The sequence below is a fragment of the Sesamum indicum genome, linkage group LG5, assembly GCF_026168435.1.
Source record: "Sesamum indicum cultivar Baizhima isolate 11 linkage group LG5, ASM2616843v1, whole genome shotgun sequence".
Lineage (NCBI taxonomy): Eukaryota > Viridiplantae > Streptophyta > Magnoliopsida > Lamiales > Pedaliaceae > Sesamum > Sesamum indicum.
In genome coordinates, this window is record NC_142661.1 from 3,566,045 (window position 1) to 3,581,752 (window position 15,708).

At 35.6% G+C, this 15,708-nt stretch overlaps 3 protein-coding genes across 3 annotated transcripts; all 3 read left to right on the forward strand.

Annotated features, from left to right (window-relative positions):
* The first annotated feature begins 677 nt into the window (after window positions 1-677).
* LOC105162517 (receptor protein kinase-like protein ZAR1) lies at window positions 678-4,259 on the forward strand. Its single transcript, XM_088880819.1, has 2 exons — window positions 678-2,492; window positions 3,489-4,259. Exons 1-2 carry the CDS (start codon window positions 1,250-1,252, stop codon window positions 4,106-4,108), a joined length of 1,863 nt encoding a protein of 620 aa, XP_088736945.1. The 5' UTR covers window positions 678-1,249; the 3' UTR covers window positions 4,109-4,259.
* Window positions 4,260-5,931: 1,672 nt separating this feature from the next.
* RABA4D (RAB GTPase homolog A4D) lies at window positions 5,932-7,855 on the forward strand. The gene is made up of 2 exons (XM_011080556.3): window positions 5,932-6,515; window positions 7,130-7,855. Exons 1-2 carry the CDS (start codon window positions 6,286-6,288, stop codon window positions 7,560-7,562), a joined length of 663 nt encoding a protein of 220 aa, XP_011078858.1. The 5' UTR covers window positions 5,932-6,285; the 3' UTR covers window positions 7,563-7,855.
* Window positions 7,856-9,691: 1,836 nt separating this feature from the next.
* UVI4 (uv-b-insensitive 4) lies at window positions 9,692-12,493 on the forward strand. Its single transcript, XM_011080554.3, has 3 exons — window positions 9,692-9,950; window positions 10,436-10,843; window positions 11,781-12,493. The coding sequence occupies exons 2-3, from the start codon at window positions 10,448-10,450 to the stop codon at window positions 12,165-12,167; spliced, it is 783 nt and encodes a 260-aa protein (XP_011078856.1). The 5' UTR covers window positions 9,692-9,950; window positions 10,436-10,447; the 3' UTR covers window positions 12,168-12,493.
* The last annotated feature ends 3,215 nt before the right edge of the window (window positions 12,494-15,708 follow it).

Below are 15,708 nucleotides of genomic sequence, written 5' to 3' on the forward strand. Positions count from 1 at the left end.
AAAGGATGGTGGTGGCCGGCGTATATACTTAATTTAGTAAAAATTGGACTTAACTTTAAGGTTACGAGTCAATGAATTTTGATGAACAGACCTTCTTGTGTTGTTTAGATTCTTTAGTTGGGGTGGTCATGAAAAGTTTAACCTGATCTAACCCTTAAACTTATATATATATATATAAAATCATTTTGTTTTTCATTTTTTAGTTTCTTGCTTGAACAAGTTCCCCTTTGTCGAGTGCCTGGGCCTCTCATCCACTGGTTTTCTTTGGTGCTTCTGGTTGTCCTCTCCACTGAAATTTGAATCTTTCTTTAGTGAATTCACGAAAACACCCCTATAAGTGCAAATTTGATTATCTCAGAAAGGGAATATGGAGCATGTGCTGAATGCTGCATGATTTCCTGACTGACATATACACAAACACCCCACTCTTCTCATGAAAGCCAATCTATTATACACTTTTCTTTTCTATTGCCAAACAACTCACCTTCTCATTTCTTTCCTCCCCAACTACTCAGTCCCCATGCAATTTAGTGTAATATTTTGTACATATATCATATATTTTGTTATATACATATATAAATAGTATGACATATAATGTAATTTTTTTAATAATAAATCCAAAGTGATATAATTCATATCCCAGAGAAAAACAAAACAAATTTGGGAACTGAATAATTGATATTATTTGTCTGATGTGAAAGATGGAAGGAAGGAAAGGTTAACAACACTTTGGATACAATACAAATTTCAAGGAAGCAAGAAACAAAACTAATTGAGTAATGACTCACATTGCGTTTAAGGTAAAGGCTACATTCAAACAACAGCTGCATAAATCGGAGACAAATATTAATATCCGAAACAAAAGCCACATCCTGACAACATTAATGAATTCCAAGACTACACATTAAGAACAAATCACAACTGCAAAAGGAAAAATCATATCAATTTTTTAGTCAAAGAACATGAGCATTACTCCACCTCGAAAATCCATCTAATCTCACTTCTTTCAAATTGAAACAAATCTTTCATCCTCTTTCTCCAACCAGCCTTGTTCCCCCCCCCCCCCCCCCGCCCCCCCAACTACACACACTCACCAACTTGCATCATATATCCTTTTTGCAACTCGTGGTAGCAGAAACATTTGTCAAGATTGAATCTTCATTCATTTTTAACATCAATTTCTGTTGAACCCATGAAATTTCTTGCGCAAGCATGCACTGAAAATCTTTACTGAAAACGAAGACAGAAGATGAAGCATTCTAGTACTTATGTTGTTGTACTCAACTTTCTTTGCTTCTTCACTGTCTGCATTTCTTTCACTTCTTCAGTGAACTCAGATGGTCTCTCACTCTTAGCTCTCAAAGCAGCCATTGCAGGAGACCCAAAACATGCTCTTGTTTCTTGGTCCGGTTCGGATTCAACTCCATGTAAGTGGGCTGGGATCACCTGTGATCCAACCTACCACAAAGTGACCTCCATTTCACTCTCCAGCAAGAATCTCACAGGCTACATTCCATCAGAAATCGGTGCTCTCTCATTTCTCACTTTTCTTGATCTTTCACAGAACTCTTTCGGTGGGCCTTTGCCTCATGATATCACCACCCTTCAAAACCTCGTTCATCTTGATATCTCTTCCAATAACTTCAATGGTTCACTCCCTGAAAATCTAAGCAATTTGACACATTTGACAGGGACTCTAAACCTTTCCTATAATGCATTTTCCGGTGAGGTACCGGCGAGTTTTGGCCAGTTTCCGGTGATGGTTAGCCTTGACCTCCGGCACAACAACCTCACTGGAAAAATACCTCAGGTGGGGTCACTGTTAAACCAAGGGCCCACTGCATTTTCAGGGAATCCTTATCTTTGTGGGTTTCCATTAAGCACTCCATGTACAGTCCCAACTGAAGCTCAGAATCCAAGATTCTTGAACAACCCTGAGAATTCTGGTATTTCCTCAAAAGGGCTTCTGGAAAATAGAAAGATAAAGAGTGGGTTGATGGCAGTTTCTGTAGTTTTTGGGGTTTCTCTGGTGGTAGGAATTGTGTTTGCTTCACTATGGGTGGTTAAGAGAAAATGGAAGATGGAGCAGGGCAAAATGGGAAGAGAAAATGCAGTGACGGAGGCGGCCGGCGGCGAGGAGGGGCAGAAGGGTAAATTTGTTGTTGTGGATGAGAGCTTTGGTCTGGAATTAGAGGATTTGCTGAGAGCATCAGCATATGTTTTGGGAAAGAGTAGGAGTGGCATAGTTTACAAGGTGGTGGTTTCTGGAGGAAAGGGTGTTGGTGGTCCGGAGGTGGTGGCGGTGAGACGGCTGAGCGAGGCCGAGGGCAATGCCACGTGGAGGTTTAAGGAGTTTGAGGCTGAGGTGGAGGCCATTGGTAGGGTGCAGCATCCCAACATTGTGAGGCTGAGAGCATGTTACTATGCTAGTGATGAAAAATTGCTGGTTTCTGATTTTATCCCCAATGGGAGCTTGCACAATGCACTGCATGGTAAGAGTTATTCGATCTCCTTTCATTGTTCTGAATTTTTATCTGCATTTTCTGTGATTTTAAATGTGGTTTTCTTGCAATATGAATTTTGATTTGGAATGATCGATGTACTGTTGTTGTTTGAGCTAACTACTCTTGAACATTGCATTGGTTGTGATGATGAAATGTGGAATGCTGAGGAATAAGTAGTCATTGTATCAGAAAGGCTTACTGTGTTAGAGGTCGGTAACAAGATTTTGGGGACTAGCAATAGCTAAGGTTGATTCTTGGAGTTATATCCTAAGATTACAACGTATTAAGGTTGACGTTCATCCTCTTTTTAGGGGTGTTAAAAGTAGAAACTGTCTGTTGTCAGAAGTTTAACGTGAGGTAAACTTTGATCTTCATCTTCCTCTGCTTTAGGACATCATTGTATTGTTTCAATGTGCTAATATTGTGTGGAGGTCGTTGTGACTAGGTAGTCTTTAGCATAGTTGTTCGATCCGGGTGAAAGTGGAAGGCAACAATCTTGGAGGTGTAAAGTCTTTGCATAGTCGTCAATTGTCTTGTGAATAACTAGGATCATATCTCAGAAATTATCGTCCACAAAGCTGGCATCTTGGAAGCTCTTGGTGTAGTTGTTGATTTGCATTTAATGTAAAATTTGTCAGCTACGTTCTCGATGTTCTATCTCATTTGTCTGAACTGATAACTCTTTTGAAACGAGTGATGGTTCCAGCTTAGAAATATAAGGTTCTTCTCTCCTGCAGAATTGAGTAGACAATTGGCTGAACATAAACAACCGAACAAGAAACGTTAAAGACAAAAGAAGAACTTATATGTTTCTTGTTTGGTTGCTTCAATGAACTTAAATGCGCACCATTGACATGTGAATATCTTTGTCATCGTACTCTGGGTTCATTACAACAATTTCTTCATACACAAAGGAATTAAAGAAGTTGTCTAAATCCCTTTCCGAGGTTAACATTCTTTGATTATGTTCTTCAAATGTTGCAGGACTAAACTCGCCCCCATTGTCGTGGGCTGTTCGACTTAGAATCGCCCAAGAAGCTGCAACGGGTCTAATGCACATCCATGAGTGCAGCAACAGAAAGTACACCCATGGAAACATAAGATCATCAAAAATCCTCCTAGAGGATGACCTAAAACCCTACATCTCTGGATTTGGTCTGTCCCGGCTCGTGCCAGGTACTTCAAAGTCTGCAAATTCAGCTTCCAGAAAGCAAAAGCCAAGCGAAACCATAGTCGGCTCCAAGAGTTCGACCTCATCAACTGTTATGTATGTGGCACCCGAGGCCCGAGAGGCAGGCAGCCGGTTCACTCAGAAATGCGATGTGTACTCATTCGGGATCGTGCTTCTGGAGATCCTTACGGGTCGACTACCGGATGGCGGGCCGGACAATGATGGCAAGGGGCTTGAGGGGGTCGTGAGAAAGGTCTTTCGTGAAGAGAGACCATTGTCGGAAGTTATAGACCCTGCTCTTTTACACGAGGTTCACGCAAAGAAGCAAGTTGTGGCGACGTTTCACGTTGCGCTTAGTTGTACTGAACTGGATCCGGAGCTCCGGCCGAGGATGAGAACGGTTTGTGACAATCTTGATTGCATCAAATTGTAGTGAAGAAGTTAACACCTTATTATATGTTGTATAGATTTTTGTTTTAGCATCTTATGATGTAGGTTTTTTAGAGTACTCCAAAGAATTCAAGTACCTAAATTGTGAAGATGGAAGAATTTTAATGGGACAAAATTTGGACATATTGCATCAACACTGTTATTGATGACTTTTTTTTTTTTTTTAAATTATACATCAGTTACAGGACAACAATTATAAATTTATAACGTGAGTTGGTAGAATTTGATCTCCATGAAGTTAGGCATATTTCGACGTGCCATATAGATTGCTCCATAAAACTGAAAGAGATTACGCATTCGATTTAAGAATAAACTTTATCCCTTGAATCAACATTCAAAAGATTTAAGGGATAATCTGCTTCAGATATTGTAACTATCTCAATTTAAATTTATACAAAATTGTTAGTCCATATTTTTCCAATATGATAATTATTTTTTTTTGTAGATTTGAAATTTGTGTGGAGAGAATCGTATTAAAATCCATCAATCGTTCACAAAATATAATTTAAAATGAGAGTTAAAAATTTGAAATAATTTAATACATGTAATGCCAAAATAAATTGAAATGATTTATAATTAAGAATTTCAAAAGATTGTAGGAACATGTGAAAAAAGAAAAGAAAAAGGGTCAATTACAACCTACTCCTTTAAGTTTGATATAATTATAAATACTAACTCTATTATTTAAGAAATTACAAATAACCCATTTCTGATTTTAACTTCTGCCTACAACGCGTCCATTCCCTTTGCCTCTATTGGGTTTTCATTCAATTTTTAGGTGAGCTGATCAAAATGACCTTTTGAATTATGAAATATAGTTTTATATACTTTTTAAATTTTTTTATGAACTGATATTTCATATGGATTATTTATTTTACACCCCCATAAATTTTTAAAAAATTTCAAATACTTTTTTATTTTTTTAAAAAAAATTCAACAAGTGTAAAGTAGTAAGGTAGTAAATCAGTCGAGCTAAAGCTGAGCTCGAGTTCTAATTTTCTTTTTATGGCTCGAGTGCGAATCATATATAATGAGTAAGCTCTAATGTGCGAGCCCGAAGTCGAGCTTGAATCATATATAATGAGCTCGAGCTTGTCAACTTGGTTTCCATCGAGCTCGGGCCAGAGCTCTAGTTTTCAGCAAATTTGTTAATAAAATTATATTACTATAAATAAATAATATTAAAGATTATGATATTAATTATAAATAATATTAAACATGCCGTACAATCTTTTAATTTATTATACATAATTTTGTATAATTATTAATATTAATAAAAGAAACAAACATAAGTTATTTTTTAAAAGTGGTCGATTTTATTATATATTAAAAAAATTAAAAGACAAAAATTTGAACTTATGAACAAAATATTTTTTTCAATTTTTGAACTTATGAAACAAAATATTTTGAGCTCAAATTGAGCTTCAAATCAAACAGACTCATGAAGCTCGCGAGCCAGCTCAACTCATCTGCTACCCCTATGTCCGTTTCGCTGTCTAGAACTCTATGAGCTACATTATTACTTTTTATTTGAAATTTTTTTTAAATAATAATGAAGTATTTGTAATTTTGTAAAATTTTAGGGGAGATAGTGTAATTTACACAAAGAAAAAAACATATGAAGATTTTGAAATAAGGAATTTAAAAATTATTGATTGAATTTATTTTGTCGATATAAATTTTCCCTCCCCAAGACATGGCAAAATAGTAATTTGGCACTGAAAAACCGTTACCGGGTCCCGCAGTTGCCGTTTGTTTTATTTCCTATGTTTCCAAAATGCTGTTCCTTGTATGGAAGCACAAATCTCCCAGTTTCTCAACCTTCACAAATCTTCAGATTGATAATCTCTTGCGAACCCTAATGCCGAATCTTTTGATTTCCCTTGTTTCTGCTTGAGATCGATCCCAGCTATCCTCACAAGAGTTTCTCATTCATTGTAATTTTTTTTTTTTTTTTTTTTTTTGCTGGGATTTGAATGAGAAATTGTAGCAAGGGTCAGTTTCCCGATCTGTGTATGATTCATAGGAAGGGGAAACAGAAAGTGAATCTTGTCTGAGATTGTGGTGTTGCAGAGGTTTTATGCTGAAATTTTGGTATTTGGGGGATTTGATCAGAGTGGGGGGATCAAGAGTGGGATTAGGCTTAGAGGGTTTGCGAAAATGTCAAATCTATATGGAGGGGATTTTAGTCAGAAGATTGATTATGTGTTTAAGGTTGTGTTGATTGGAGATTCTGCGGTTGGGAAATCCCAGTTGCTGGCTAGGTTTGCTAGGAATGAGTTCACTTTGGAATCAAAGGCCACAATTGGGGTTGAGTTTCAGACCAAGACTCTTATCATTGATCAAAAGACTGTCAAGGCACAGATTTGGGATACTGCTGGTCAAGAAAGGTGTTAATTCTGGTTCTAGTTCTTGAATCAATTAGTTTTTGATCTGGTGAATCTTGATTTTACATTTCGAATTTGTTGGTTGTAGCAGCTGTTGCATGTTGTTTTGAAGATTATTGATGAATGTTTTAGCTGAGTGAGGAGTTACATCATCAAATGGATATGCTAGCGATTATGGCGGAGTATAATGTTTATTTGTGTGATTCTTTGAGGATTGGACTAATATTTATTTATATGTGATGTAAAGGGGTGGTCCTTGGACTAGTAGAGCTGTTTGGAGTAACAGGGAGAATTTCACCTTAGCCGTTTCATGATAATCTAAAGCTATTAATAGGTAAAGCCAGAGCAGACTTCATTGGAAATCATGGTTCGGCTTTCTAAGACATGTATAACTCCTGCAATCATGCTCCGCTGTGACTAGTTTATCTGCAAGAATTAGTTCTAGGAAAAGCATAAACATTTACCAGTTGTGAACTTAGCATTTCATGCTATTGGAGAACACCTGCATGTATAGTTCTTCTGTGCTTACTGATTGCTAAGAGTTGCTTACGATAATGTTTAGAACTATGCTTCTAGCTATAAACTTGTTGGGCCTTATACTTTTTCTCTTTTCATAGGTATCGTGCAGTGACAAGTGCTTATTATCGAGGCGCAGTTGGTGCAATGTTGGTTTATGATATGTCAAAACGTCAATCTTTTGATCACATTGCCAGGTGGCTTGAGGAACTACGAGGGCATGCTGATAAAAACATTGTTATAATGCTTATCGGCAACAAATGTGATTTGGGGACTCTTCGAGCGGTTCCAACAGAGGATGCTCAAGAGTTTGCTGAGAGAGAGAATCTATACTTCATGGAGACATCGGCGCTTGAAGCAACAAATGTTGAGAGCGCATTCATGACTATTCTGACAGAAATATATCGGATTGTAAGTAAGAAGACGTTAGCTGCCGACGGTTCTGACTTTAAAACGGCATCTCTTAAGGGTACTGCTATCATTCTTCCTAGTCGGGAAGCAGATACCTCTTCAAAGTCTGGTTGTTGCATGTAGCTATGCAATTTCCCAACGACTCTTTTGTTCTCCCCGTTTCGCCTTAACAGTTAATGTATACACCTTTTTGTTTAGAGTAGTCTTCTTTTTCTGGTGAGAATGCTTTAGATGATTGCATTTTTAGAGTGAAATGTGAATCAGTCAGATGATTCTTACACTCCTTCTGGGGTAATACCAAGTAGCAAACCGTAGTCTTCCAGTTGCTCTTGGTGAGCATGTAAAATTTTATTAGATTGTTGGTGTTCGATGAAGACCCTTTTGGCTTTCTTCTCCTTGTTTAGCTATGGAGGTGATGGAGGTATTTGTTTTGAATAAAAAGATATTGATTCTTACATCATAATAGGGTATGTTCATATGAATTTTGTATCATCCTATACAAGAAAGGGGACAAACATTTGTTACTAACTTTAGTTTTATTTAGAGTCAATAAATGACATGAATCTTTCTTTATATTATGGAATTGATTCTGTTCATGATGCACAGACCTATTAAAACATAAGTAGGACCATAACTATATTTGTATTTTTCTAATTTCCCTTGTTGTCAACTGCTACACATTCCCTCTGGTGAATTTTGATTTTAAACTAGCAAACTTTTCACCCCATTGCACTGAGCATGATCTTCATTAGTTGGCTTGGAAGTTAAACAACTACTAAATTATCTTTAGCCAACATGAATTGTAAGGAATCCAATATGACCTCATTTACTTCGCAGAAATAGATCAACACTTGATAATCCCACTAGCCACAGTCTACATGGAAAATTCTTGTCCGGATCAAATTTGATCGAACCAAATCAATTACAGAGCAAGTGTATTGCATTTACTATATGATTGGTCACTTTTGTTGAACTGTACATCAATCACACTATAAGTGTATTGCATTTTATATATAATTAGTTCAAATTTGATCAAGTCGGCTCCAAACAAGAATTTCCCCTCATCTAGACGTGAATAAATCCCTTGTTAGTATCCCATCTAAGGTGGGGTCACTTATCCCGTTTCTCAATCATTTAGGCCTCCTTTATATATATACAAGTTAATAGGACTGGTATTAAATTTAGCCTTTGCCCACATAAGTTGATATAAATTTTTTGTAGATCTTTGTTGTCCTCATTAATTTATTTATTGTCCCGAAATATCTTTATAATTCAGCATTTTTATCCAACATTATTGTAGGTGAATTATGAAGATGAATATGGTGGTGAGGAAAAATGATGTAGATATAAAAAGTTTAAATATTTTTAAAATATTTTATGATGAGATCACGTGACATTAATATTTTTGTTCTATAATTTTGTCAATTATTTATTATTTTAGTTTTAAAACAACTACAAAAATAAATCATGGTTAAATTATCACATAATAACTATCCAATAATTCATACAAAATAAATAAGCTATTAAATTATTATTTTTCCAAATATCCTAATACTAATTATAAAATTATCTAACCCCGTGCAATCACATCCAAAAAAGTAAAGAAAGCCTTCAATTCATTTATCATTAATGCATAGGTATCATAAGATATTTATTGAATTGACATATGAGCTAATCATGCTAACCAAATATTTTTAAAATTAGCATCTTTAACATAGGAGAATATTTTATTTTATATATTCCCTTTTTATTTTTGGTGGTTTGCATTTTGAAAACCAACAGATGTGGCACGTTGTTTCTGTGTACATATAATAAATATTTTTTCACAATTTAAAATATATTATAAGTAAGAGTAAGATATATAAACTAATACATTTTATTAAAAAATAGAAAGAAAGAAACAAATAAAAAAATAATCTATCAATTCATGTAAATTTTGAAAAGTTAGTTATCTTATTAGTTGAAGGGGTATTTTTGTTTTCACAAAAATTTGTGCGATTGTGTCACTAACTGCTATTTGTGAGTATGAATGACCTTTTTTTTTTATATTAGTATAGATACAGTTACAAAAGTTGATTAAAGAAAAGATGGGGGACTTTTCTTGTAATGGACTGAAAACTCATCATATAAGTATAGATTGGGCAAAAGGGTAATTACAAGTATCAAACGGCTTTGTTCGACCTACCGCTTTCAAAGCAAATTTGAATTCCGACTCCCATCCCGCTCTCATTTCATTTTGGAATAATTTTCAATTTTCCCAAAAAAATTTTCATTTCTGCTAACGAAAACCAATTTGTATAAAATACCGCCCGATTTCCATTTCAAAAATTTGCCCATTCACCTTTTCTCTCCGGAGCTCCTTCTTCATCTGAACTCACAGATCCACACACACACCACAGAGTAGAAAAAAGCCATTCCCCATTGTTATTCTAGTCAGCATCGCCGTTGCCGGAGACCCTTTTAATTCCACGAAGTGTAACCGCCCCCCCCCCCCCAGAAAGTTATTCTAAGGTACCAAGAAATTCTGCTTCATTTTTGCTTTTTGATGGGTTTTCTAAGTTCAGTTTCAATGAAGAAACTGACGGTTCTTAGCCGGGAAATGATGTCATTACAATTGGGTCAAATCGTCATTTCCTGGAAGAATGTTGTGAAAGTGGTACTGGATCTTTGTTCGTTTGTGGGTTTTTTTCATTCTTTATCTTGCATCAATTAACACATACAAACACGAACTTCTCTCCCAGAATGTACTTTGAGTGGTTATGAGCTTAGTATGAAGGAATTGGGTCTTAAGATGTTGTCTGTTGATTGTTTCATTTCCTTTGACATTATATGTTGTTAATTGATGAGAAGTGTAAATAATTGTAAAATATTTGAAGTACTGAAGTGAATTAGTATATATTTTGGGAGGATGAAAACCTGAATAATCTGGATTTTCTTGATACATTCTCTTCTACATTTCTAGTTATTTCATTTTACTAATTGACATACTGCTTAAGGTATTCAATACAATGCCTGAGGCAAGAGATCGGTTGTTGAGGCAAGATGACATTGTGGCAGCTTATAGTCGGAGGCGAATTTCAAGCACTGGCAGTAGGAATACTGGGAGGGGTAGTTCGATAATGTTTGTTCTAGATGATGAAAATGAAGAGGGTCAGGTTGCTGGAACTCCATTCCGGTGGAGGGGTGCAGCGATGGTGGGTACACCTGGACCAATGGGAGTGGCTGCAGGAAGAGTTGCTGTTGGAACTCCAAGAACTGGGCTCACTGCACGAATTATAGGCCGTGAAAACTTGTCACCTTTGGTGGGAAGTGGCCGGGGTCGTGGTAGTGGCAATGGCCGTGGAAGTGCGCTACCCACTTGGTATCCAAGAAGGCCTCTCAATGAGATTACTGCTGTAGTAAGGGTAATGCTTGCTTGCTTTTTCTGTCCTGAAATTGATTTATCTTGTGTTTGTTTGCTCTTTGATGTTAAATTTATTTGGTAATTATGGCCCAGAATCTTGAATAACTTTGTTGTATAGTTGACAGGTTTTATTTGATTTGTTTGGAAACTTGGCATATGTGCCCTTCTTAATTGGTGATGCAGGGATCTTATTTAGTATCTTATTCATATTGAATGATGTGGCATACTCGGATCTCAATAATACAGTTTCAAATGCTAGTTTTGCTTATGCAGATCTGTTCGTTCTTTAGTGTTAGGTAGGTGGTTGCTAGTTTATATGTATTTATGTAAAATGATGTATTTTGGGTAGAACCTCAGTTGGGTATGTTTGGAGCATTGAATGATAATCATATAGCAGACTTGTTTGATCATTCTTAATGCTCTTCTTTTGGTAAATGTATGTTAGTAGTCTTTATTTTCATTGCCTTGCTGGTGAGAGGCAGGAACGACAGGCGCTAGAGCTAAGGGGTCTCAACGGTGAGTAATCTGTAGGAAAGTAGGAAAGCAGGATAGTTATACCTATATAGTAATCAACCGAGTTGCACAGCTATTAACTAGAAGCTAACACAGTTTTATTCTGTGTTAGGGGAAGGGGATGATTTGGGGCAATAATTGTAGTTTATTACATGGCAGCAATGATTGCTTGAACTTTTAGATGCATGGTGGTATATTCATGTTATGTTTTGCTAGGTTTGTTTTTGTGATTAGTGATCTAAATTAGGTTATACTATGTACATAATCTATCTGATACTCAAGTTTGTTCTTTATTTTCTTGTCATTTCTTGTATGAAATTGATTTTCACTATCTTACTGAGGTTCAGCCAAGAAGGTTATGAATGCCAACGGATCTTCTAATATATAATGTCTTTGAACTCATCATGAGATGATTCCCTCCATAGGCAATTGAAAGAAGAAGAGAGCGTCGGAGAGGCGGTGAAGGCCTACAAACAGAGAGTCCTATTCTCCAGGACCAGACATTTCATAATCCTTCTGTATCAACATCAGGTGCTCAGCTTGAGCACGATATTTCTATGATTTCCCCACGTCCCACAATCTTAAACAGGCGCTGTCCACCAACCATTGGTAAAGTGCCAAAGATATTGCTTAATATCACCCATCATAGCGATGGAGATTCAGCTTGTTTGACACCGCAGAAGAAGCTCCTAGACAACATTGACACAGTAGAAAAGGTGGTGATGGAGGAGCTTCGGAAGCTGAAGAGGACCCCCTCTGCAAGAAAGGCAGAAAGGGAAAAAAGGGTACGTACATTGAAGTCAATGCGCTAATCTTGATTGTCTCTGTTGGTAATGTGCATCTTGTCCTCAATCAAGGTTGAGATTATAGAATTTCTGGGATGCTGAAGGATTTTGAACATTTCTGATCTGAGGTTGTATGGATGATCATCTATTGATGATCGAACTCTCACTTATATTGATCATCTCTTGATGACAAATCGTCTGCCTGCATATTTTCTAGTAAGGATGAGTGGGCAGAAGTAGAGTTGATGACATTTGATTGATAGTGTTGTTTTAGTACAATTGTTTACTCCAGTCTACTCATTACATATGAATCTGATCTTAAAGCAGCTGTAAATAAAGACTCTTGAGTTTCATTTTTGCTTGAATCTTACAGTTTGTGCAAGAACTCAGTTGGCTTTTACTCTAGTGGTTCTTCAGCCTATGGTTCTAATAGTTTATATAACCTTGCATTATACTGATATAATCGCCATGCTACCAATACATTTGAGGCCTTTACACTCTACTGATATGGTAGCGTTGTCGACAGTATATTCCACCAACTGATCGAATGTTACAAAAGAGCATAAATTGACTATCAACAGATTTTAGCAAACGCAACAATGTACTCAAAGACCATCAAATCCATATAAGTTATTGAAAGTTCTATAAATAGGCACGATCACAAGATAAAAAACAAAATTCACCTCCGAGTATCTTTCACACATTTTTCACCTCTAAAACATTGTAGCAAGTTCTTTGTAATACTTTTAGCATTCAGAAAATGATGTTTTTTTTATAATTCATATCTCTCAACGTCCTTCATTTTTGTGAAAAGTTCTTGTAGTTTCAAGTTCAGAATTATATATAGAGAGTTTTTTCTTCATTAATCTTATTGTTGACACCGAAATTTTAAAATAAATTATCAATTAAAAGTTCAAATAAATTGGCTAACAATTGAGTTCTAAATAAAAGTCCAGAATAAATGTGGATTTTAAATGCATACAAAGCAAATTTGCATAAGCGTCCATATTAAATTTGAGTCATATGTAGTTTCATGGGTCAATCCAAGATAAATTTAATTTTTTTTTTAATTTTTTATCGATTGATTGAGTTAAAGCATATTCAAATACAACCCGCTAGAAAACTGAATTAAGTCCAAGTTTATGGTGTTCAAGCTCAACAGACGTGAGCCCAAGCAACTGTTGATGTACTCACGCCTATAAAAAGGGTCATCACCACTCAAGTTAAAGAGGAAAACATTCCACACAACAAGGGAGGATATACAATGTCTACATTACATGCAACACACAAGATAAGAAATTACAACAAGTCAAAGAGCCTAGGTCCAAAACTCTCCGCCACAACAAAACACTGCACCCACGAAGGTTCCACGTCTCTTCAAATATTGATACCAAAATTTAAGGTGACACATAATTTACTCCATAAATTTAGAAGAGATTACACATTCGCTTCCAAGAATTGTATCCAAAAAATTTGGAAAGAAGAATCTGAGAATGATCTTTTACAGAAATTTTAACTATTTTTTTTTAAATCAGTAAACTTTATATAGAATATATTATGGCTTATCCAGACTGTCCTTATCTATTTATTTTTGAGAATGAAGAAAACGTGTAGAGCCCCATCGCAGGGGGACACCCTCTTATAAATATAGGTTTAATCCTCTATATGTGGACACTCTTCAACGTCTTTCACACAATCCTGAGACTTTCCTGTTACATTTCTCTCTCTGGACATCCCTCACGTCCCTTGCACTTTTCTTACTCTCTAAATCACTTCACTAACTCTAAATATTTTCTAAACACTCTACAAGAACATTATCGCATGTTCTTACGCTTTTCACCGGCTCTATTCACCATATCCGATTTCAATTACATTATATTTACTTTTTAACTTTATTCAATTTCAAATTCAATACTAATTTGAGCTTCGAAGTGCTAACACCTCTTTTATAAGTCCTCCTTCAGAATTTGTATTCACTTCGACCTAAACCTTAAACAATTTTTCAAATTCACTAATTTCGTGCATTTTTTTAACACATTAGTTGGTGTTAATGTAAAAATAATAAGATATTAACCGTACCACGAGGATTTCAATTTTACACTACATTTCGCTTATGCTTAACGATTATTAAAGGTAAGACTTTACTTTCGGTTTAGGTGAGATTATGATTGCAATTGCAGTTTAAAATTAAATGACATTTAATTTTATTTAATCATACTGTTTGACACCAAATTCCAACATACATTCTCATAGTCCCAAATTTCAATATTTTATTTTAATTCGAAAAATTTAATCGTCTTAATCAACCCAATATCTTTTGTATTAGGTTGCAATGACAATGACACCTCAAATGTTGTAATCATCCCTCTTTTTTCTAGTTGGCAATGGCATACGATGGTCCCCCTCACATCATTGAAACAATTGTTCAAATGAAGGCTCGTAATTATATATAATATTATTTTATTCTATTTAAAGTTATTATTTTATTTTAATAATAATCATTAATTAAATATAATTATTTAATATTCATAATTAATATGTGATGTGCATAAAAATAAGTTGGCCCAAATAGATTCAAGCGATCCTAAAAGAAAAATGAAACGAGAGACATGTAACATTGTAGGAGCCCCAAAAGGACCTAGCACGTGGCTTTGATGGTTGCCCCCCAAAAAATAAATTGGCAAAGGGAGGAGGCTCAGAGCATCCCCCTACTCGCACCATGATTAAAGCCCAATAAAATATTCGTTCAAAAGGCCCACGTTGCAGCTCATACTCCACCGTATCCAGTTGGCATAAGTGTCAGTAGCCACCTTGGAACGACATCAGCACTAGCAAGGACATTCCTGACGACTGAAACTCCCTACAGACGAGGGAGGTCCCCCAAAGCCTTGGACTCCTTGGCTGCTAGGACTTTCTAGCGGTTAGGAGTTCTCGTTGATGAAGATTCCCCCAACTTGGAGATAAACATCCAAAGGCACACGTAACCTAAGATAAGAACATATTATGACTTATCTAAACAAACTTTTTCCCTTCTTCCCGAGAATATCGTAGAGGGACACCCTCTATAAGTACATGTTTACTCCCCCATACGGAGGACACATTCATGAGACCTTCTAATGTCTCTCTCACATTTTTTATTCTCTAAATCATCTTTTTCACTCTCTAAACACTTTTTAAATATTTTCTAAGCATTCTACAAGTGCATTATTAAGTGTTCTTACACTTTTTACCGATTTTATTCACCATATATCAATTTTAATTATATTTGTTTACCTTTTGGCTTTATTCAATATCAAATCTAATACTAATTTGGGGGCCGTATTGCTAACGTCTTTTTTGCAGGTCCTCCTTCAAAATTTGCATTCGCTTCGACCAAAGCTTTGAATAATTGTTCAGATCTATTGGACCCATGTATTTTTTTTAATGAATCAATATATTATTAGATATAAATAATTTAATGTTAATAATTTTATTAATTTATATAAACAAATAATATTTGATTGTTCTTATTTTAAAAAAAATAAAAAAAATCTTTGAAACGATCTATTTATTTACATATCCATCAATT